The sequence below is a fragment of the Rhopilema esculentum genome, chromosome 12 (genome assembly GCF_057945365.1).
Source record: "Rhopilema esculentum isolate cy_ngs chromosome 12, ASM5794536v1, whole genome shotgun sequence".
Taxonomy (NCBI): Eukaryota; Metazoa; Cnidaria; class Scyphozoa; order Rhizostomeae; family Rhizostomatidae; genus Rhopilema; species Rhopilema esculentum.
In genome coordinates, this window is record NC_142826.1 from 1,657,436 (window position 1) to 1,680,380 (window position 22,945).

The 22,945-nt window shown below is 37.0% G+C and overlaps 1 protein-coding gene across 1 annotated transcript in view; it reads right to left on the reverse strand.

The window, feature by feature from the left end:
• LOC135681388 (dynein axonemal heavy chain 7) overlaps positions 1-22,945 on the reverse strand; it is a 60,232-nt gene that overhangs the window by 7,250 nt on the left and 30,037 nt on the right. Inside the window, exons 49-83 of the mRNA XM_065195837.2 lie at positions 22,234-22,365; positions 21,943-22,038; positions 21,485-21,610; positions 20,820-20,879; positions 20,097-20,234; positions 19,406-19,561; positions 18,737-18,834; positions 17,863-18,060; positions 17,543-17,759; positions 16,918-17,234; positions 16,058-16,199; positions 15,225-15,338; positions 14,831-14,949; positions 14,501-14,681; positions 13,881-14,110; positions 11,674-11,740; positions 10,944-11,066; positions 10,429-10,569; positions 9,787-9,904; positions 9,303-9,388; positions 8,907-9,049; positions 8,652-8,724; positions 8,098-8,205; positions 7,636-7,821; positions 7,062-7,225; positions 6,611-6,761; positions 6,066-6,199; positions 5,472-5,529; positions 4,729-4,995; positions 3,910-4,112; positions 2,907-2,982; positions 1,883-2,061; positions 1,272-1,338; positions 921-1,013; positions 470-646 (exon numbers count right to left, since the gene is read on the reverse strand). Of these exons, the coding sequence (XP_065051909.2) occupies positions 470-646; positions 921-1,013; positions 1,272-1,338; positions 1,883-2,061; positions 2,907-2,982; positions 3,910-4,112; positions 4,729-4,995; positions 5,472-5,529; positions 6,066-6,199; positions 6,611-6,761; positions 7,062-7,225; positions 7,636-7,821; positions 8,098-8,205; positions 8,652-8,724; positions 8,907-9,049; positions 9,303-9,388; positions 9,787-9,904; positions 10,429-10,569; positions 10,944-11,066; positions 11,674-11,740; positions 13,881-14,110; positions 14,501-14,681; positions 14,831-14,949; positions 15,225-15,338; positions 16,058-16,199; positions 16,918-17,234; positions 17,543-17,759; positions 17,863-18,060; positions 18,737-18,834; positions 19,406-19,561; positions 20,097-20,234; positions 20,820-20,879; positions 21,485-21,610; positions 21,943-22,038; positions 22,234-22,365 (4,938 nt within the window). The remainder of the gene's footprint in view (positions 1-469; positions 647-920; positions 1,014-1,271; positions 1,339-1,882; positions 2,062-2,906; positions 2,983-3,909; positions 4,113-4,728; positions 4,996-5,471; positions 5,530-6,065; positions 6,200-6,610; positions 6,762-7,061; positions 7,226-7,635; positions 7,822-8,097; positions 8,206-8,651; positions 8,725-8,906; positions 9,050-9,302; positions 9,389-9,786; positions 9,905-10,428; positions 10,570-10,943; positions 11,067-11,673; positions 11,741-13,880; positions 14,111-14,500; positions 14,682-14,830; positions 14,950-15,224; positions 15,339-16,057; positions 16,200-16,917; positions 17,235-17,542; positions 17,760-17,862; positions 18,061-18,736; positions 18,835-19,405; positions 19,562-20,096; positions 20,235-20,819; positions 20,880-21,484; positions 21,611-21,942; positions 22,039-22,233; positions 22,366-22,945) is intronic.

Consider the following 22,945-nt stretch of genomic DNA (forward strand, 5'->3'; position numbering starts at 1 on the left):
TAAAAATGTGGGTTTATGAGAATTTTTTTCTGTTGTTGTCAAAACTGCATCACTGAATCTGGGTTGATGTTTACGGGGTATCTGCAAATGAAGACCTCTTGCTAAGTGAAAAAGTTAATTCGTTTTGAGGACGGCCAACAACAGCATGTCACTACTTCCACAAATATTTGACAAATGATTCTGAAACCAAAGCCCAAGGGACAATACCTCACAAAACTACCAATAAACTACCCAAAAAACAAACATAAAATAGGATTATGAAGCCTTGTGAAAGTAACCTTAAGGAGTCAATAAGACCTCAAAGTGATATTTTTTGTGTGGGTTGCGATAAATTTTGAATGGCACATCGACTTTTTGTTTCCTTATGTGACTCCTTATGTGGTTAATCGTGAAAAATACGACTGCCTTGATTCATTTTGTTCATGCAAACATTGCTGATATAAAATCCAGGGTAGAAAGGTTATTTTACCTGATCATCAGCAAATTTAAGCAGGGAAACCATTGGATCAGATCCAGGTGATAGAACAAAGATGATTGGTGCGGTGCTGCTTGAGTCATTGAATGATTTGGCGAGGTCGAAGGGGGGTGGTTCGATGTAATGTTTCCCAAACTTGGCTGTGACAAACTCTTGAATAGCAGGGACAATCTACGGAACGAGAACAAAGCCAAAGAACATGAGTACGGTGACAGGATTACAGCAAAAAATAACTGAACATTTTTTACCAAAGATAGCAGACTAAGTGAGAAAAAAGAGTGGATATTGAATTCACATTTCAAAATTTTGTGGAAGATTTTACTAAATTCTGATAAAAAAAATCAAGTTGTGGTTCGAAATGCCAAACCGGTTCATAACTCTAACGGTACTCAAATTAGAGAACGGTTCATTTTCTATCAATGAAATCCGGTATAACTAATCTTACCTTATCCGGTCGGAGGCAACGCAATACCAGCATCTTCTGAAACATCTCGAGCCTCTCGTTCCATTCTCCCGGCAACTCCTCGTGGTGTGGCTCCTAAAAAGCATTTCTCATTATACATTTGATTTCTTCAATCCCAAGCAATTTTTGTACAGTGAAAGCACTACAGAGAGCCACAATATACTCAAGTTGAATTAAAACATGCAGTTAGCTTGACTAGCAACACCAGATTGATTTGACTGTTGTGAGACGTCACAGTGGGCAAGAGCCGAAAGCGATTATTTCAAGCAGGAAATTGGAGTGATAAAAGAAAATGCTAGAGCTAAGAGTCGTTGAAAATCAAATGTTCCTCACGTTGCTGTCATAAATCTTTTGCCATCCATCTTTGTAAGCTGGGAATTTCTTTCTTATGCCATTAAATCTAGAACACATTCTCAGTCTTTTTATTTGGAAAAATAAATTTTCATGAAATTGATTGAAAATTAGATTTTCGACAATCTTATATGAAAAATACAATACAAGAAAAAGAGAGGTGTCGAGGGCTAGAAAATTTGATGCCTTAGTCAAATTAAGTTTAAAATGTTTCCTGTCCAACTCAGAAAGTATACGTAACCGCAGAACAAGGCAAAATAAAAGAAAAAATGGGCCATGAGAGGACAAAAGCTGCCTCCAAAAAATAACGTTAACTGTTCTTTGTTTCATCTTGATCGAATCAAAATAAATCTAAACAAAGATTGTATCGGTGAAATGAAGTTAGTTTCGATAAAATTAGACTGCAAGTTGAAAACTTTTTTTAGCATCAACAAGAAAGACAAGATGCTCGAGCTGAAAAAACTAGTTGAAGTAAAATCTAAATAATCGGAAGCAAAATATTCTATTTTGCCACTGGTCAGCTGCGGACTACGAGCTGTATTACACGAGACCAAAAGCAGGGCATACATGCAGGGTATACGACAGTGACAGACCTTGGCAGTTCATCAAGACGGCAGAGTTCGTCCCAGGATTGCTTGGGTAGCCAGCTTGCAGGGTTTGTGTGGGGATTGTCAAGGCCAACACCTCCTGTAAGTAGAAAGCGCCACTCTAGTTCTTCGACTTCATGGTCATGCTTCAGTAGATTGACACAGAGCAACAGGGAGAAGAGCAGCTAGCAATGTGAATAAATAAAACGATTAAAAGGGAGTCAAAGACAAACAGTGAAGCATAAACATACAACTCTTAGTGAAACCTGAACAGGATGACTTTCAAATCAATGATAAGCGTGCTTCAAGCTTCTGCACAAGACATTTTTATACCAGGGATACATCCAAACAAGCCTTTGTTACCGCTAAAGGCCCCACTCAGAGTATAAAAGTTAGATTATGGCAATAATCAAGCATACATTTAGATGACGATTCGGGTAGAAAGCTGAGCTAGAGAAAGAATAATGTCAATAGTTCCCATGAAACCTTCATATTTCGGACATCTAAGGGATCAGAGATGCTCTCTATTTAAGGGAATTTTTTTTAGAGGAAGTTTATACCAAACATCGAGCGCGAGAGAAAAATTGTGGAACAAATGCTTTTCGTTAATTGGAGATGTGAATCAATGGGGACTTACATGAATATATTTCTTATGATCGAGGCTCAAATTTTTGTTTGCTTGGTAATTATGTTTTACAATCTCGATTTTCTGCTAAGGCGTTCTCAATCAAATAGACAAATCATTCTCACACTAAATTACGTAGAAGGGGCCTTCTAGTGCATGCTCGTTACATAACTGGGAAGAAAGCCACTAAATCGAACGACAACACGTGGTGCATGACATCAGAAACATGATTACAGCTGATAATAAGGATATTTATCACAGGATGAAGGAGGACATATTTCTAGTCAAGATGTTACACAAACTACTTTTTGCAAAAATTTCACAGTCGCAGATGCGAACACTGTCAGAATTTTGCAAACAAGCATGTTTTTGAATGAAAATGTGTAATCGCGAGAAGATTACTACCTTGTCTTTTTCAAATAACGATCTGCAAACGTTGCAGTACAGAGAATAAGTGCAGTGGTCTTTCAAGTTCTTTAGTCTGTCGATAAAGATGAAACAGAATATTTAGAGATACAAATTAGTCATAAAATCTTGCGATTTCTGGGAAAAATGTTCGCTTAGGCTATCAACACAATTTCTGCTTTTCCAAAAATTATATCAGCCATCAACATCCTAAAATAGTTCAATAAAACAAATTTGCAGAAATTGCAAACATATAGAAACCTTTTATAAAAATCGAGCACTAAGATTATCGAGCAGTTACGAAATACTCGAGATGACTCAGTATTGAAAAGTGACTTTTACATTTTTATGTGTTCCAGTACTGGTGGAACAGACTGAAATATTTCTGCGATAAAAAAATTGTATCTGTTCAAGGAACCAACCAAGTTAAATTCGTTGTCATTTGCCGTTAACACATCTATTTTAGGTTCGCATAAATAAAGGGCGGAATGGACACTTAAGAGAATTCGCTGGACGATTTTTTTACCAATACAAGGGGATGGTTATGGGTGAAAACAGTTCGTGATCAAAAGTATCTAGCCCTTTGGGTCCCACTCCCTTTGTGTTCTGGTAGGTCTATATTGTGTTCTGGTGGCAAACTCCATTTAGTCAGCTTGCGTATACGCTTAATGACAGACTTTTTTGCTTTTGGCGATTTGTTGAACCAGACCGACGAAATCTTAAGATACAATTAAGAAAAATGATACTATGAATTTCGTAAGCGGTTGACCAGGTTGATCATGGAGAGGTTGATCAAGAATGGTGAGCCTAACGAGACACTTTATGATATCCAATCGCCTTTGCAAACATCTAGATAACACGAATCTTTGGATAATGATGAAAACAGAGCACCTTAGTTTGTGCACCTGTATCTTAATTCACATCAAAAAGGGGAAGATATGCCATTTGCTTTATATTGGGAAACTAAGTAAGTCACCCCTCCGAAGGAATGATGAATGCATACCTTTGATCAATATCGTCAGCTTTTTCTGAGTTGTCTATCGAGCTGATAAACAAATTAATGAACCAGGCAAGAGAGTACTGGTACATCGGCTCAATATTCGCTAGATCAGCAATGGAGAAGAAGAGCACGGTGGAGTGGATAGCAATTGGTTTATATCTCATTCGAGTCTCGTCGATTTTTGCTTCGGTTTGTTCAGCAATGGCCTGGAAAAGATAAGAACACTCGCTTTGAGTCACAAAAATAATGTCTGCCGGCTTTCGATTAAGTGACGTTCGTATCTATACCAACTGATATACAAGAAGACGAGAGTCTCGTGGAAAGTTTCCTATTTTCTAGAAAACATGCAAAGAGCTCGTCAAGCCAAAAATGTTTTTCTTTTTAATTTATGAAAATACTCTTTCATAAATGACCTTTTAGACCTGAGCTATCATTTTAGAATTCGATATTTCTATGAAACTTACTGTTCTAGCATCAGATAATTTATCAAACACGAATTAAAGAGATTGTTATTTGATAAAACAGACGTGGCCAATTACCCATTGAGCTTATATAGGTTGATGTACACTTCCGTGTTTTAAATATCAAATGTTTTCTTTTTTATGCATGTTACAAAGTTTCGCGGTTACGGTTTACAAAAGAGGAATTTTATTCATATACATCTTCGTCGTTAAAAAAGAATTAAAAAGAAGATGAAATATAGTCGTCGTTAAAGTAATTGCATACAAAAGTACAAAGACAGTAAAATGATCAATCACACCGTACTTAAAATAATCAGCTGCCGGTGCTCTCGAATTGAAATTTCATAAAGGTTTGTAGTACCTGTTTTTCAGCGATCTCATTAGACAGAGTTTTAGACGATGACAACACCTGAATTGCTGTTTCATCTTCTAAAATATTTCCTTCAGATGAGGAAAGAACCTCTAAGATCTTGTCCTCAATCTCTTTAAGCTGCCGCTTATTTTCTGCACTTTGCAAGATGAGGGAATTCTTCTCTTCCTCCAGTTCAGGTCGTTCACGTGCCACGACAATGCCAAGGAGCTGATCTTCTAGGCCTTCGGGGGTTATCATGAAGTTCAAAAGTGTTACCTGCGATTCAAACATTCAGTTACTGTTCGTTTTTATCAAATGTTTGTTTGAAGAATTCGGACAGGCAACTTTTTACCGTTCTTTGAGCATCAAATAGGGAAATTTATAGCAATAATTTACCAAGCATAAATCTTGCAATACCAAAGATTTTCGCATTGACGTAGTAACACAGATGCACAAACAATTTATAATCTATTCATGGTGGTACGAAAATATAAAATGGCCTTGAAAAAGCAAAAATTTTGAAAAAAACTGAAGCTTTTCGTCTGACACTCTCTTGAAACTGACGAGTATAAAAAGTCAGAACATAGATCGAAAACTCTACGCTAGGAAATATAGATACACAGTTGTGGATCGAAATGTGGATTTCTTGTGGTCTACCAAGACATTAGAAATACATTATAGCCGGATAAGCACAAAAATGTAAGACGGGGTATGAAACAAAAAGTTTTGGTAAAGAATGATGTTACTCTTACCTTAACAGCAGTTTCAGGCGGGTAATGTGGATTTCGTAGTTTTGTTGTCATGTAGAATCTGAAAAATAGAAAATAAATCACTGGTATTAATTCTCATTTCGTTACCAGCTAAATATATAATTCTAAATAAATTACATGGACCATTGTGTTAGGAACCATAGTTGATGAACTAACAATTTTGTTATCAAATGGCTTGAGAAAGAAAAAGCATGTTTTATTATCAAATGGCTTTTGAGAGAGTCTACCAGCAAATCCATTGGCAAATCTTACAACGCAATCTTAATGAATAATAAAACCCCTCACACTTATGGCTTTTGGTGTATCGAAGGTCATTAGAGCCTCTGTTCAGTAAAAGAGAAGAAAATAATTACGAAAGTATTTAGCTTTCAAGTATTCAGAATTCAATGACATTTTCAAAATGCCATTTTGTAGATTCTGCTAATTTACGGTGCATAAGAGAAGAACCAAAGGACACTCCTAGTTAAAATAATAAAGCTAGTAACTACTGCTGCTTGATGTTTTTATAATGCTTTATAAAAACATTATATCGTTTTTTAACTTAAAAAAGAAAAAGAGAGTCAAGTGCTCGCAAACCTGAAGTCCTTTGAATATTCAATCGTGCTGTCACCAAGCCTGATGCAAATAGACCCCCCTTGCTTGAAAACTTGTTTTAGAAGCAGAGGCTCCAGAATTGGATCTATTTCTTCGTTGATATTCTCTAGAAGAACCTATGGAAGCGAAGATGCAATTTGAGTACACTGCAACAATGCTGCTCAGTTTACAAGGGTAAGGATTAATCACAAAATATTTTCCATGTTTTTGAAAACGTTCTATAATCTTTTAGTTTCGAAAGTCTAAAAAGAGTTGATTGCTTGAAATAAGGTGCAACTTAAAAATCAGAACACAAATATCCTAGTGAAACGTCATCTTTAATGGCATGGTATAGCATAGTACCATAAAACAAAAATAATAGTCGATGATAAACTTTGAAACTATCATAACAAAGAAAAGCTCGAAAAACTAGGCAAGTAACAAAAAACAAATATCCTTATAAGATTCAAGGTAAAAAACTGGTGCCCCCATTCCCTGCGACAAGGCTTGGTCTAAACGCAATGTATTGATAGCTAGAAGAAACCAACCGGTGCCCCAAACTGGATGCAATTTTCGAGCGTCCTCGTGTAATCAGGATCGGTTAATTTGATCACGTGAAGGTTCTTCTTTTCCATGTTTTTGATCCACTTGTTCGCCTGTCCTTGTGGATCTATCATCAGTGGCCAACGATTTGAATTTCTGTAACAGGGGATAAGAACATGGTAATTACAAAATCTATATGTAAAATTTAAATAAAGACAAACAACTTCGGAGTATAAGACGTCAGAATATAGATCGAAAACTCTATATCTATATTCACCCAATTGTGTATTGAAATAGGCCAGTCGAAACGCAAGCACTTAACTTTTAAGGTTGCCCAATTAGAAGGAGTTCTAGGATGAAATCGAACTCCTTCTGTCTACATTAAAACTTTCAAAAAGTACCTGAAATTTAATGAAATTCTGCTGACAAAACAAAGGGGATTCAGAAAAAACATACCCTACAATGATGCCGTTTTCTATAGAGAAATTGTCAGTTGGCAATCCCGCAATGTTCCAGTCCCTGATTTTCACAGGGTCACCGAGTGTGCTGGTCAAAGAGACTTCATCTGAGCACAAGACACCAAATTTCTTGCAGTCTTTCACCCACATCGCTGCTTGCTCCTGTAAAAAGAATTTCTTCGTTCACCAGAGCTATTCTATATCAATACTCCATGATAAGTGACCAGCTGGATAATTTTAGTCTGTATAAACGGTGCCTAAAGATTCACTAAGGATATAAACAATAGGGAAGCACAGGGAAAAACTGAATAAAAATACAAAGAAGTACATCATAAATTGAAATATCTTGTCTCCTTCAATAAAGAAGGAATATTGATCTGAACCTATATTTTGTTTATATAATGAAGCCTAGAACCCCAATTAAAAAACGATTTGCATTAAACAGCCCTCCATGCTTCAAGACATACAGAAGAATCAATCCGCTTAAAATAATGATCAATCTTTACAACAAAGTATGTATCTGTTGAACAATTCAAAAACAGATGTAAAGCCCTTTACATCCTAACACTGACCTGTCTATATGATGACGTAAATGCACCGAGGTATGCAACAACCCCTGAAGACACCAAGACATCGCCTGCGAGATTGTCGTACAACAGTCCTAGATCTTTTGCTATCTTGCTCCAGCGGTCTTTTTCTCCTCCAAGGCCACCAATAAGCTGCTCCGCACGCACTAGTTTCTTAGTGCATAGATCAACCTATGATTTAAAAGATAAAAATTCGTAACATTTCCAGCGAGCATTGCCTTAACCTCTTATCCCATTCACTATACAAGGGGGGCAGGGGGGGGTATTGGATCAAGGGTCCCAAGAAATATTTTGGGTCCAAGAAAAAAGTCAAAAAGAAGATTTCATAAAGAAAGGTACTAAAATTCTAAAAAAAGAATCTCTAAAATCAAGAAAGAGAATGAGAAAAAGAAAATCGACACAGTATCGATTAATCAAAATATCAAAAAAGTTCGAAATAAAAAATACCTGTTTCTCTAAATCTTCTTTCTTTCGGGTATTTGCCTCAAACTTTTCTTGCAGTTTGGCGAGATTGTCTTGGACTTCACGTAAAACAGCACGCTTCTTTTCAAGACTCTGAAGAAAATACAAGTCAAGTGTCAAAAAGACCTCTAGAAGTTCATAGCAATACAGATTCACATACCAACGAAACGCATATAGCGCCTGTAACAGGATAGCTACCTCCTTTCAGTATAAAAAGAAAAAATATCTAGTTGTGCAAGATCTCATTTAAAGTATAAAAAACTTCAAAATTAGCACGCATGATATTAAGCAGCACGTGCAAAACAGAATTAATATGTGATCCTTAAATTAATATATTTTATCAGCATTTTTACACAGCGAAAGTTACATCTACTTTGCTAGAAAGATCCTTAATAACGACTGAATATGAATTTTTTATTACTAGCTCTACTCGGGATGCGAGAACAGTTTTTGTTTGAGACACAATATAAGTCATACACAGTCAACCACTTAGTACTAAGCTAATGGTTTATAGTTGGTTATATAAAAAAATAACTCACTTCCATTGCCACAGCTAGTTCAGCTTCAGCAGCCCTCAAGGCTTCCTTTTTAGGTGCAACGACTTTGGCTACTCTAAAATAACGAGAAAACAAGAACGTGTTCACGCAATGATCATAATTATATCATTTCTCTATCACGTTTATCATTGATCACACAAGTGATTATGATTATGAAGACTGAGGATGATGTTGGTGATGATGATTATAATGATAGTGAATGATAATGATAGATGGCTATTAGTAAGAGGTAATTACTTGTCATAAGAATCCATTGCGAGAACCCATTTGCAGAGGCCTTCTGCAGCAGTTGATGCTTGCTTGATCTTGTCTGGAACAAAGTCAGGGTTGCTGGAATACGTTGTCCTGATGACTTTGATTATGTTTGGAGATATGTTATCCTGCAAAGAAAACAGTACCACAGTCAGAAAATTGCAGAAATCTTGTATTTATATGATGTTTTATCACTATGTTATTATCAAAATTTCTGTGAAATCTGAAATCACGAAAAACTGAAATTGAACATGGGCGAAATGCCTAATTGACAAAGAGTTTCAATTCAGACAGTAGAATTCAAATTTTTATATTTTTGGTCATTATTACAAAATATGGCCTACAAACGGTTTTGTCCTAAAAATAGATAGTATAACGTACCTTGTCATACGATCGCAGTGATTCCAGAAACTTCATGTCTCCGAGCAATCTTTTGGAAGCTCCCCAGTAATCTTCTATCCTTTTACCTGGTGAACAAATTGGAATCAAATAGTAAGTGATAAATAGTTTATTACCATAAGAATCACAAAATTAAACTCGAATTTTTCTTAGAAAGTTTACAAGCTTTTCTTGCAGATAGACTCTTTCTCCAAAGGTTGAATGTGATTTAACAAATGGACTTACAAAATTTTGGCAATATCAATGGCGAGTGAGTCTTTGGTACTCAATTGGCGATATATCTTGGTTGGAAATTTCTGCTGATTACTTATAGATAAATCAGTTGAATTTCATCTCAAATATCACAAGATGCGATAGTTATCCTACCGCAAAAGTCGACAAATTTGGGAATCATGAGAAAATCATGAGAGCTGAATACATGAAAAGAAAAAATATTCAAACAAATCGGATTGGAATTTCGACAAACCTGAACCACTAGGATCGGGTATTTTGTCAGGCTTGACACCCTTAAGGATGCAAATTGCCTCCATGACCATTTTAACACCGGTTGGAGGGCTCTTCATTGTCTTCACGATGGTAATATCCTACAAAACATTATAATAGCTTATAATCTTGGCATACGCGTGCCTAACTTTTGGGGCATATCGCAACATCTCAAGAGGCGGAAAGGACAACTTTCTAGTGACAGTTTTGGTAGTTCTTTAAAGTATTGCTGACACTAAAAGGGGGGTCAGTTTCGCATTTTATTTCACATATATGCATTTCACATACACAACTTGTTGCAATTCTAAAAATATGGTCATCTATCAGATCGGAAACAAACCAAGATCTCATTTCTAAAAATGATAAAAGTAACCAAAATCAATTTTACCGAGTCCTCGTTAAACAAAATAAATTTTAATAAGTCATGTGTGACTCTATGTCCATTTTATTGAAGAAATTTTTTAGGTCTGTTGAGACAAACCCTTTACAACATCTACCTTTCTCTTTCTCCTTCCATTTCAAAGTTGGACCGTATATATTTTAGTACCAGAGATATTAAATTCTAACTATAAGGAGAGGGTGATTCTGATCAGTCATACAAAAGACAACAAACAAACAAACTTACGTTGCTCGTTAGCGTATCAAGGGCGGAGAGAGCAGCCTCAAGGATCGGCAGTGCTTCACCCAAATCACGGTCACATTCATCCTTAATTGCTTGAGCTGCACGCGCCTGCTCGTTGGCTATTTCTTCGTCCGCTTTAACAATCTGAAGAAAAGGTTTTAGTTAATATTCTATTACACCGCAAACATGAATTCAAGACAAGATTTCTGATTCGCATCAGCATCTACGGTTTCTAATAGGAAGAGTAATACAATGAGAGATTTTATGGCCAAAAGCACAACGATAGATTCTCAACAAAACATAACAGTGGCAACTACAGGTGGAAAGCATCTACACAAAGTTCGCACTTTTTTGCAGCCAAAAAATCCAGTTGTTTTGTGCAAAAGCCATGATTTGCAGCTGAAATATATTTGGTAATAAAAAGCACATTGTCCTTTTTGTACAGATAATAAAAGCTTCCTTTTGCAAAAATTGATTACAACATACCCATCTTTAACACTCACGGAAGGCTAACTAACCTTTTCTGTTTTAGCAACCTCGACAGAATCTTTTTCGATAACTTTCATGATTTCATCGACCTCTTTACTGGCAAGAACGAGCTGTGGCTGCAACTCCTTTAGCTCAACCTGCATGCCAGCAACCTAGAATGTCAAAACAATTGCTGGTATAAATACTTGAAGATCTTTAGCAAATGACAAGAATCCTAAAAACAAGGCAGAATTCAGAATAATGAAAGTTGCTGATCACCATATTAATTCATATCTAGCCAAAATAGCTTAGCTTTGAATAAAGGTGCTACTAAGTCCAGCTAGATTGGCTAGCTCCTCTAAAACCGAATGGTACAGCTGAGATACCCTAGTTCCTGATACCTATAGGGCAATACAAGTCCATACAGCTCTTTAACAACAGCTGCAAGGTGCTTGGGTATGCAGTTACATTTAAACTTTTTGCTTTTGTCTACCTCAAACGTATTAAAAGAATCAATTCTGGATCGCAATGATTGTAACTTAAAAATTTAACTTTTCATAAAGAAAAAATAAAAAAGCTCAAAAAAGCTTTAACAGCAGGAAATAAAAGAAACACACAAGTGCATGGAAAACGGTTCACCAAGTGTTTAGCTAACAAAGACTTGGGAAGGAATGGGAAATCTTAAAGGAAAACCCCAACAGTCTGAATTGTTTTCCAAATAATGATATTAACTATGCGAACTAGTTATATCAGGATAAACAAGAGGCACATTAAGGTTACCTGTGAGGCAGCTGACTCTAACTTTTGCAAGCCGACTTCATACCGCTGTTTTTGTTTCATCACAGCTCTACAAAAGTAACAATGCAATTAACTGTATGCAAAATGCAAATACAATAACTACTATACGTTCTTTACAAAACTAAGAACAACAAACAAATCTCAACACAGTGCCTCATAAGTAGTAACAGCTAAGTATGGTCACTTATACCAGTTCAAAGCACAAGAGGAAAAGGCTGCAACTATAAAAGAGCTAGAGGATGCAGCTGCAAAAGGATTTGGAGGATGCAGCTGCGGAAGGGCTCGGAGGATGCAGCTGCAAAAGAGCTGGAGGATACTGCTGCAAAAGAGCTGGGGGATTCTGCTGCAAAAGAGCTGGAGGATGCTGCTGCAAAGGAGCTGGAGGATGCTGCTGCAAAAGAGCTGGAGGATGCTGCTGCAAGAGAGCTGAAGGATGCAGCTACAAAAGGGTTTGGAGGATGCAGCTGCGGAAGGGCTCGGAGGATGCAGCTGCAAAGGAGCTGGAGGATGCTGCTGCAAAAGAGCTGGAGGATGCTGCTGCAAAAGAGCTGAAGGATGCAGCTGCAAAAGAGCTGAAGAGTTCTGCTGCAAAAGAGCTGGAAGATGCTGCTGCAAAAGAGCTGGAGGATGCTGCTGCAAAAGAGCTGAAGGATGCAGCTGCAAAAGAGCTGAAGAATTCTGCTGCAAAAGAGCTGGAAGATGCTGCTGCAAAAGAGCTCGAGGATGCTGCTGCAAAAGAGCTGAAGGATTCTGCTGCAAAAGAGCTGGAGGATGCAGCTGCAAGAGAGCTCAAGGATGCAGCTGTAAAAGGGCTGGAGGGTGCAGCTGTAAAAGGGCTGGAGGGTGCAGCTGCAAGAGAGCTGAAGGATGCAGCTGCAAAAGAGCTGGAGGATGCAGCTGCAAGAGAGCTGAAGGATGCAGCTGTAAAAGGGCTGGAGGGTGCAGCTGCAAGAGAGCTGAAGGATGCAGCTGCAAAAGGGCTGGAGGGTGCAGCTGCAAAAGAGCTGGAGGATGCAGCTGCAAAAGGGCTGGAGGGTGCAGCTGCCAGAGAGCTGAAGGATGCAGCTGCAAAAGAGCTGGAGGATGCAGCTGCAAAGGAGCTGGAGGATGCTGCTGCAAAAGGGCTGGAGGGTGCAGCTGCAAGAGAGCAATAGAATGCAACTGCAAAAAACCTGGAGGGTCGGCTGCAAAAGAGCTGGAGGATGCTGCTGCAAAAGAGCTGAAGGATTCTGCTGCAAAAGAGCTGGAGGATTCTGCTGCAAAAGAGCTGGAGGATGCAGCTGCAAAAGAGCTGGAGGGTGCAGCTGCAAGAGAGCTGAAGGATGCTTCTGCAAAAGAGCTGGAGGGTGCAGCTGCAAAAGAGCTGGAGGATGCAGCTGCAAAAGGGCTGGAGGGTGCAGCTGCAAGAGAGCTGAAGGATGCAGCTGCAAAAGGGCTGGAGGGTGCAAGTGCAAGAGAGCTGAAGGATGCAGCTGCAAAAGGGCTGGAGGGTGCAGCTGCAAGAGAGCTGAAGGATGCAGCTACAAAAGGGCTGGATGATGCAGCTGCAAGAGAGCTGAAGGATGCAGCTGCAAAAGAGCTGGAGGATGCAGCTGCAAAGGAGCTGGAGGATGCTGCTGCAAAAGGGCTGGAGGGTGCAGCTGCAAGAGAGCTGAAGGATGCAGCTACAAAAGGGCTGGAGGATGCAGCTGCAAGAGAGCTGAAGGATGCAGCTGCAAAAGAGCTGGAGGATGCAGCTGCAAAGAAGCTGGAGGATGCTGCTGCAAAAGGGCTGGAGGGTGCAGCTGCAAGAGAGCAATAGAATGCAACTGGAAAAAACCTGGAGGGTGCAGCTGCAAAAGAGCTGGAGGATACAGCTGCAAAGGAAGATGCAGCTTCAAAAGCGGAAAATTAAACTGAAACGCAGCTGTAGGTTAGTCAAGAGTTTCATATTGCTTTCACCGCATTCTACTAAATAATTTTACCACTTTTATTCTGCAGAAAGCTTGTATTATCGTTGGTTGTAATTTCATTTACTGAAAAAAACATAAGCCCATTTTCACTAGAGGTATCCTAAGGTTTTTAAATTTTGTAACTGAGGCCATTGAGAGGGTCGCATAGAAGAAGGAAGTTAAAAGCATAAAAGGATGATAAATATTGCGGATCATAACAACAAATGAAAAATAGGAATGGAAGAAGCAAAAACTTACTCTTGCTTTTTGCTAAGCAGTGTTTTGTAAGTACTGATCAACTCCAAATAAGACGTAGGGGTGACGTAATTGTGCCGTTTCAATTCGTTCCAAAATCGCTGGGAAAGGTCACGTGTGCTCATGTGGAATTCTTTACACAGTTGTACGCATCCTTCAATCACTTCATCTGGTAAGTGGACTTCTGCTAGAAACCGCTGTGCAACCACTTCGAGGGCATCTGCTGGCCAAGACTACGTATGAAGAGAAACAGAAGGTCAGGTATGGAGTACGAACAGAGCTGAAGAATATTAGATGGCTGCATAATTCCCAATAAAATATTAGCCAGTTGCCGAAACATGGGTTTACCCTTTCGATATTGATTTTGTTGGTGATCAGAAAAGGTTACAAGACAAGACTGTCATACTAGCAAATATCTTTACAAAATTAACAAAGAGATTGCTTAATCAAATTAAGCCTTTATTTGAAAAGAAATTTTCAGATGGAAAAATAAAATCTTGAGAAAGGCAAAATGCATAAACAGAGACACAATAACACAAGCTATAACGAATTCAGATTTTCAATCGGCGGAATAATACATCAAACACGTGGAAACTCAAACTTATACCAAATGGAAAACCCACCTGAAACCAATCGATTGTGCAGCAGTTTACAAGGGATGGGAACTTTCGTAATCTGTTGCGGAAAGCATCACCGATAGGGCTCATTGCCAGAACGATATGAAGCATTTCACGAGTACGCTCAACAAAGAAATTGAATAATGCCAACGGTGAGCCATCAGTTTGCTTAGATTTTTCTCTTTGTCTAGAAAAATTATAAGTAAAGACATGAGAATAACAAATTGTATAAAACATAAAACAGTTTTATATAAAACATATAACAAATTGTAGTTCATATAGCAAAAATGAAAGAGGAGATATGTTATTTTAACCAAACAGTCAAGTTAGACCAACCTGTCTATAATTCGCATCTTCTCGCAAATCTCTTGTCGCTCATCCAAAGGAAACAAATTCGGTACTTCACCGGCATTAAGAAGATTATTAAGATCTTCCAAAAACGATTCTTCTTTAATCTACAAAAATACGACTCTTGTAAGTCTTAAAAAGACATAAACTTGTAAATTATAGAAAGGAAAATGTTCGTGAAAAATAGATGTCAATTATAAAACTTTTTTATTGAAGTATGCTACCATAGTATATATAGAATCATTTTTTTAAGCCTTCTCTCTAATCGTCAAAGTTTCATTGAAATTATTCAATAAGATTGATTTTTTATATTATTTTATTAGGACACTCTAGTTTTGTGCTTTGTGATTGTTTACAATAGCAAAAGTGCTCGAATGAATACCTGAGTATCAGTAAACAAGAAGACTCCAGGGACTTCCCCTTCTGTCGTTTTGCGCAGTATTCTCTTGAGATCTTCCCGCCATTCTATGCTTGTATACCCACGAGTAATCTCCACCTACCAAAAAAAGGCATTCGTCCGTTGCTTATACAAAGAAGTCTATTGCCAGGGGACTTCAGAAAATAACTAAATCTTTATTAAACATAGTTTTCTCTGGGGGCTCACTTTGTTTTTCATGTATTTAAGCAACACTACAAAACCAGATAAATAGATGAAATTCAGCAACAAAGTATTGTATCTTTGAAAATGGCTTTGAAAAAAGCAAACATTTTACGACATACTAAAAGCTTTTTCGTCTGACACTCCTCAGAGCATAAAACGTCAGAATAAGGTTCCGAAAGAACACGATGGAAAATATATACCCAGTTGTGGATCGAAATAGGCCAATCAGAAAAACGCAAGCACAAGACCGGTATAGTTGAGCAATCAGTGCCGCGAGCCTAAAAAAAATTACCAATGGAGTCCAAGAGAGAAAACGAACTCCTTCTGTCTATACAATGGCGGCTTTTTCGTTTGTATTGTATCTTTATTTGGCTTGCTAATACACAAAGTCATTTTGAAGTACACTTATCTATGCTCGAGAAAAAGTCATCTATGCCCATTGTTTTGCAACTGGTACTCTTTTTTCCATCAAAGTTATCTATGTCACATCCAATGCAAGGAAAAACAGAAAAAGAAGCTTCTCCTTCTCTATGTTATCAAAAGCCACACCGCTTACAGCAAAAAACAGTACCTGGATTTAGTTTGAAATACGAAAATGATGAGATAAGGCAAACCTGGTGAAGGTCGTAGTCAGCCATATGCGATGCTAAACGGGTCAAACTCTGTCTTCCACTCCCGCCAACGCCCACCAACAAACAGTGACCACGTGGTTGTTTGAGAACACGTGATATACGGGATACATGCTCAATAGCAAACCTAAAAAAAAGCGATTTATATATGAAGAATACAAGTGGTAAAATAAACCAGAGTTTTCTGGTAATACATCTTAAAGTTGATCGCTTCTGAAAAAATTTTTTCGGTCGGTTTTAATTTCAAGTTGTGCCATACTTAGTGAAAGTTTCATTTGAAAAGGCACTTTACTACATTAGGTAACACGTAAATTGCATCACATTTTTGAAAAATGGATGGCAAAAGCCTTATTTGAAATTGCCTAACAGGATCAAATACTGTTATACCGACCAGTAAGGAAAGCAAATGCAAAAATACCTTTTTTGAAATTTTTTTATTCAAGGCAAGATATGCGAGCAATTATAAAAAGTTATTTAAAATAAAACGACCTTATCTTAGGCCCTTGAATTTGAACAATTTTTTGGCGGTACAAAATTTGAAAATGGCTTAGAAAAAAGCAAATATTTTACAGCATAAAAAGTCGCTTTGAAAAAGTCTTGCTTTATTAAGGTAAAGGAAGTTCTCCTCTAATGACGTCAAAGACCATGTGTCTTGAAATCAATTATTTTTGGAGTTCACTTGATATAGAAAAAAACAGAAAGCTTCCAAAAGACGTCAACATTGCGTGTTTTAATCTTTCAATAACTCTGTGTACTACCATCAGCCATTTGTGACAATATTGATATAATTAAAATTTGCTAGTTGACTGTGAACAAAGCCGAATAACATTGAAAAGATGACGCACCTGAACAGAACAAGATTCATTGGCTTTTTGCTTATGTTGTTATATTCATCCAAGTACCCCTCGACAATCTTTCTCAGCTTGTCCAAATCATTCACCTCAAGGTAGGGCTTTGGGTCGGCTTTGCTGTCCATGAAATCGCAGTACATGAGGCTGTGTAGATCGTGCTCGCTCACCTCCCCGTTTCCACTGGAATCCAGATGCAGAAACAGCTGATCGAAGTTAGATTTCAGATCGATGTTCACGACTTCTTTCACGTGATTTGTCAGCCACGACCTATCACCATCGTCAACCAGACGGTCATAAAATACCCTGAAAACCTGGAAGGAAAAACGAATAAGTACTAATATTTCAAAGAAGATTGAGGCAGTTAAGTTCATTTCATCGCTATATGACAAAAAAGTTATGTTAAAATCTTCTTAGATGAAAATTAGACAAGCCTGTTTGTAAATTTGCATTTTCCTTAGAATATCGGGGAATCAAGAAATATACAACTGGGGGTTGGAAACTATGTTCTTGAACATTAATCCCTTTGGATCATATTAGAGCCTAGGTGTTCTTTCGAATGGAAGTTGTTTGCTTCACATATGCACTATGCATACACATCGAGTATTTTAAAAAATTATACCTCGTGTGTCCATAGCCTCTTCAGTGAATCTTGGTCTGGTATCGTATTTGGAGCTGATAGCAAGCAACCCTGAATGACCCTTGCAAAGTCTCGCAAATTGAAAAGGTAATGCGATTTGGCAGGGGTTGGCAGCAGGTTCAGCATAGAAGCTTTATAAACATTCATTGTTGCCGCCACAAGTCGAAGTCCAGATGGAAGAAATTCTTTGGCGAAGCCCCTGCAAAAAGGAAAGCTTTTCATGATCTATGCTATCACAAAGGAGTATTTCAAATCAAAACTTTTTAAAAATGCTGAAGAAAATTAATAAAATTTGAACCTACTTTGCATTTAAATGCCATTCCATTATTCGTTCAAAAATTCTGCTCATGGTTCTGTCCTGAAATTCATTGATAGTAATGTTATTAAAATGACGCAAGAATCTTGGCGTGACTGGATTACGACCGCCGCCAGGTGGTCCCATGGCGCCAATCAATTGGACATCAACAAGGTGGATTGGAGATGTATCTTTCAGGTCATACCTTGAGAACAGAAAATAGCAAACAGGGTAAAATCGCATAGAAATATTTTAAGTCAACGTAACTTTGAGATAGGCTAGTTAATTGCTATTAAAAAATCCATGAATCTACCACAGGCAAAAAAGGTTTTCTTAAGAGAAAATATGAAAATTAGAAAACCTGTAAATTTAAAGGGAGTTTATTTATTGCTTGAGTGAAGTGAATACCAGGAGGGAGGGTAGTGCAGTGGTTAGGGTGGCGGACGACAGAACAAAGAGACTGGGGTGCGAGTCCCCGCCATGACCAAACATTCACTTAGAGTGAGGACAGTCGCTTGCTCTCTGTAATTTACATCAAGACGAAAGACCAGGGCACTGTTCGAGAAGCACAGTTCTCATGAAAATACCTTCCGAAGCTTGGTGGTAACAAATAACTGAATTTCTCAGATTTTCATAAAATGATTGGAACATTTTAAGAATCTTTATATAGGCCTACTTTTATTCAAGTTCAAATAAAATTGAAATAACAGCTAAGTGAAAGGAAATTGATTAAATATGAAAAAAGGAATAGATATATGAACAAGATATAAAGATAAGTTTCTTCTGATAACTATGGATGAACAATCAGTTTAATAACAACAGATGTATAAATTTTATAGTTTTATATGAGAAGATAATTATTCAGTCTTGAAAACACCTACCAAGTCTTGTGGTCAAGCCACTGTCGTAAGAGCTCTACTGGTGGCTGTGCTCCGTATGTTTCTCGCGCAGGCATGTTCAGATCGTCAACAAAGACAATCTGCAAAACATTTAATAATGAAAGATGTTAGCTAACGCATGAAAAACGAATGAATTAACAAAGGGATAAAAATGATTTTATAAGTTTGGATGCCTTCTGGAACTAGTTAGTTGACCATATAAACAAGAAGAAACAGCAAGACGTCAAAGAAACCAAACAGATAATACTATAAAAAAAATGACAGAAATAATTAAAAAACCTGGATTTGTTTAACTTTTCAAAATTCCTTACCTTAAAATTTTGGGGTCTTACTTTTACCTGATTGTGAAAATTGTACCTTAAAGTTTCCTATATCGTTCTCTTTATAGTCCTCCTAAGTATATTTCACAGTAGTTGGCTCTTCCCGTCAACCTTCTCAAACCGGTCTATTTACGTTGCAATTAAAGGTACCCTCCACTAATCATTCTAAATTTCAGAATATCGTACATTTAAAACCATTGAGGATAATTTGAATAATTTTATTTATTTCACAGTGGTTCCATGAGGCACTTCAAACTTATTTGCAAACTTCCATTTTTCTCTTCAAATCTAATTGCGAACTAAAAAATTCTAAATAAATGAAAAAACAAACCGTCTTTTTGCCAAGCGGTGGGCCAAAAACTCCTTTTCTTCTTTTATCTAATTTCGACATGATTATATCCTGTGTCTGCTTCGCCGTTGTTTGAGCAGAGAAATTTATCAACAACGGTTTGTATTTGTCACCTGATAGCTTCTTCAAAAGGAAGTCCTAACGAAAAATCAAAATAAGAATTAGGAACTTCATGATATAAACTTTGCAAAAGGTGGTTTACAGAATAACTCAGCAAACACGTGAATATCGACATAAATTGTAATTATCAAAACGACTTTGATGAAGTTTAAAAAAACCCTCGAAGAAATTCAATAGTTTGATATACAAGTAGCCGTTAAATTGTTGAAAATATGTAGTATAACACTTAAAAAACGCAACAAGGAGAAGCGGCAACTATATAAGTAATTCTTTGTCACTATTAAAGCGGTGTTTGATGGAAGGGGATGCTAAAAATATGGCGGCTTACAATTGAAGAATGATAGTGGACGAAAGAAAGAGCAGAGGAAACATCAAATTCTGAGGGGCTTTCTCATTTTTTGTAAACGAAACTTGTTCGTATCTTTAAAATCTATTAGAAATCATTTAGCTAGCCTAGCAAAACTGTCTAATATATATCAGTGGTCTTAAGAAAGAAAAGTTCGCTGCATGTTATCACCAAAAATCAAAATACATAATAAAGATCATAACCAACCGTGACGTAAACAGATTTCCCTGTGCCTGTCGGCCCAACAAAAAGGCAAGCTTTTCCGTGCGTAATCAGCTGATTAATCAGGTATGTGTACCTAACTGTGTCGATTGTGGGCACAATTATCTCGTTGAATGTAGAGCTCTAGGGAAGGTAGAAATAACGTAGAAATCCGAGCTTGAAAATGGGATGTGTATTGTAATGGTATATCTTTCTATTACAGGTGGGAATCAAGTATGGCAAAGACTAAAATACACTCATCTATGAAAACTAACGTGGATAAAAATTTATATCAACTTGATAATAATCAACAAGAAGAGTTGTATGTAATCATATCCTAAAATGTTTTCATTTAGTGTCTGTTGGGGCACTAGGGCTGTTGACTGGTGCAGAAAAGTGTTAATCCTCGCTTTGACAAAAAATTTGCCCTTAAAAGCTTCACTAAAATTATCTTTGGAAGCTTTATTCAATCCGCATAACAGATAACTTTATCTTTATCCTTGGCCATTATCAAACATTTTATATTTTGAGGAATGTCGGATGAAATTTGCTGAAGTATGGTATGAAATTTTACCACGATATCATGCAATCATGCTCTTGCAGATGCTTAACGATATTTGCACACAAAATGTTTGTATATTTAAAGAAAATTGATATATTTATTTGATTTCAGAATGCTTATACATGCTAAAAGAAGACACTGGAAACATCAGTCATATTAAATGATACCTTTGGTATTGGAGGCGCATCTTTGATTTCGTCGGTCCATGGCCTCCATTTTCCCATTCCCTAAACGATAAACACAGATATTGGTAAAATCTTTTAAATATGTTTACATTGCATTGTACATTCATAAAAAATATACTTTTACCGTTATAAGTAAAACTGAAAATTAATTTAGATGCAACAAACACAGTTCCTACACCTTTACAGACAAATTTTCGTGGTCAACTGTTGCACATATATAAGCAGTACATATGATACGAACGCTATTGTAAGATGCAATGGTAAGAAGGACAATGCCTGAACATGGAACGGTAAGAAGGATAGCCTGTATAATGACAGGGGAAAATCACTCTTTCTTTATTCCAAACACAACTCAAAAAGTGTTTCCGATCAAAAAGGACATAAGTTAATGCAAGACCTCTGTTAGGTCACATTAAAAAACTGCTCCGGACTTGTGAGGAAGTGCAAGTCTGTCAGTATTAAAAGTAAGCAGATCATAACGACCTGATCTATTCTAGACCGGGTTGAAACGCTTTTGAAGACCGGAAAGTATAATTAGTCTTGCTATTGTCTCGAAAACGCAACAATCTTTCCTAATAAGGTAACTGGTACTGTACAAAGCTTGGAGTAACGAAAACCTCACTGTAGCGTAATGAACTATGAAATACCTCTTTTATAAATCTGTACTCATACACACTACCCCGATGTGGGAAGGGGCATAGAAACGGTCTTGGTGGGGCATCAACCATTTCGAGAATATGAAACTCTGTTTTAGACTCGATAGTAAGTGGTCCCTGTAAAAAGAGAGCAGCGAAATTAATAACTAAAGTAATAAATGATCAAATGAATTTAAGCTCTTCAAAAACACAATAGAAAAACATTAAACTTTGGAGGTGAAGAATCGAAGCGTTTGATAAGGAATGTTTATGAAAAGGAACTTCAGCAAGACGTACTGAGTAGGTAATTATTCTAGAGGGAAGGCTGAGCATAAGACGCAAACTTGATGAGCAAAAGGAGTTTAGCCTTCCTTGCTTTTTGGCTTGAGTCATTTGCACCTATGATTTGCTTTATTGAAAATATAAATCAACATTCATAATAACAAAAATAATTAATCATAGCTACTCACATCAATCAGTTCTCTAAGAAGGAAATCAAACTTTCTCCTTCCTTCATCTGTAATGCTAGCGCCAACTGACCAGACGGTGGAGAACAAGAAGATGCACTAAAATGGAACGATTGAAGCAAGTTGCATATTATAAAACCAAAACACAGAACAGAACTTTCAACTCATTAAGAAAGGTAGTCTGAGTTAAAGACAAAAAGGTTTGTTAGACATCAGACAAAACTTTCGTAAAATTTTGCCAACTTTTTAACATTCATAAACAATAATAAAAGAATTGGCAATTAATGTAATTACCTCAAGCCAAGCAGCGACCTCCCTTTCATTTAACTCCTTGAATTGTTCCTCATCATGGAATTCATCAAACAGTGTGTCCATCAAATTCATCAATGATTTGACCAAATTCGTGTCATTTGTTGGTGACAGTTCCTTCAAAAGAAAGTAAAAAAAGGATACATTAACTTTAGAACAAAAAAAGAAAAGGGCAAGGACTAATTGTGAATTTATATTGTCATTATTAGTCTTATATGTTGGCAAGAATTAAAAAAAGTCATTCTATGTTGAACTGATATAATTTTACATGTTCTAGTTATTGTCTTGGCAGTATCACGGGACAAAACGTTGTTCATTAAAAAGTGAATTTTATAGGTAATAGATGAAACAGATGACATAAAATCAATAGATGACGCCACAGGGAACACAAAGCAATCTACTCAATACGCAAAATGTAGATGACAAAATTAGATATGACAGAATTCTTGCTGTAAATTAACACACCAGTAAAATATTTTTGTAAAATAACGCAATTATACTTAAAGAGGCAAGGATGGAAAAAATCAACCAAAACAGAACATGAGTGAGTGGCCTCGATCACATTCTTCAAAATGGGGGTATTCAATATTATTTAAGCTTAAACACAATTTATCTGAAGCGTTCAACATTTTTTTTCAAAAAACTGGAAAACCTATATAAATCTTAGAATAAACAGAGATATTGGACTGACAACAGG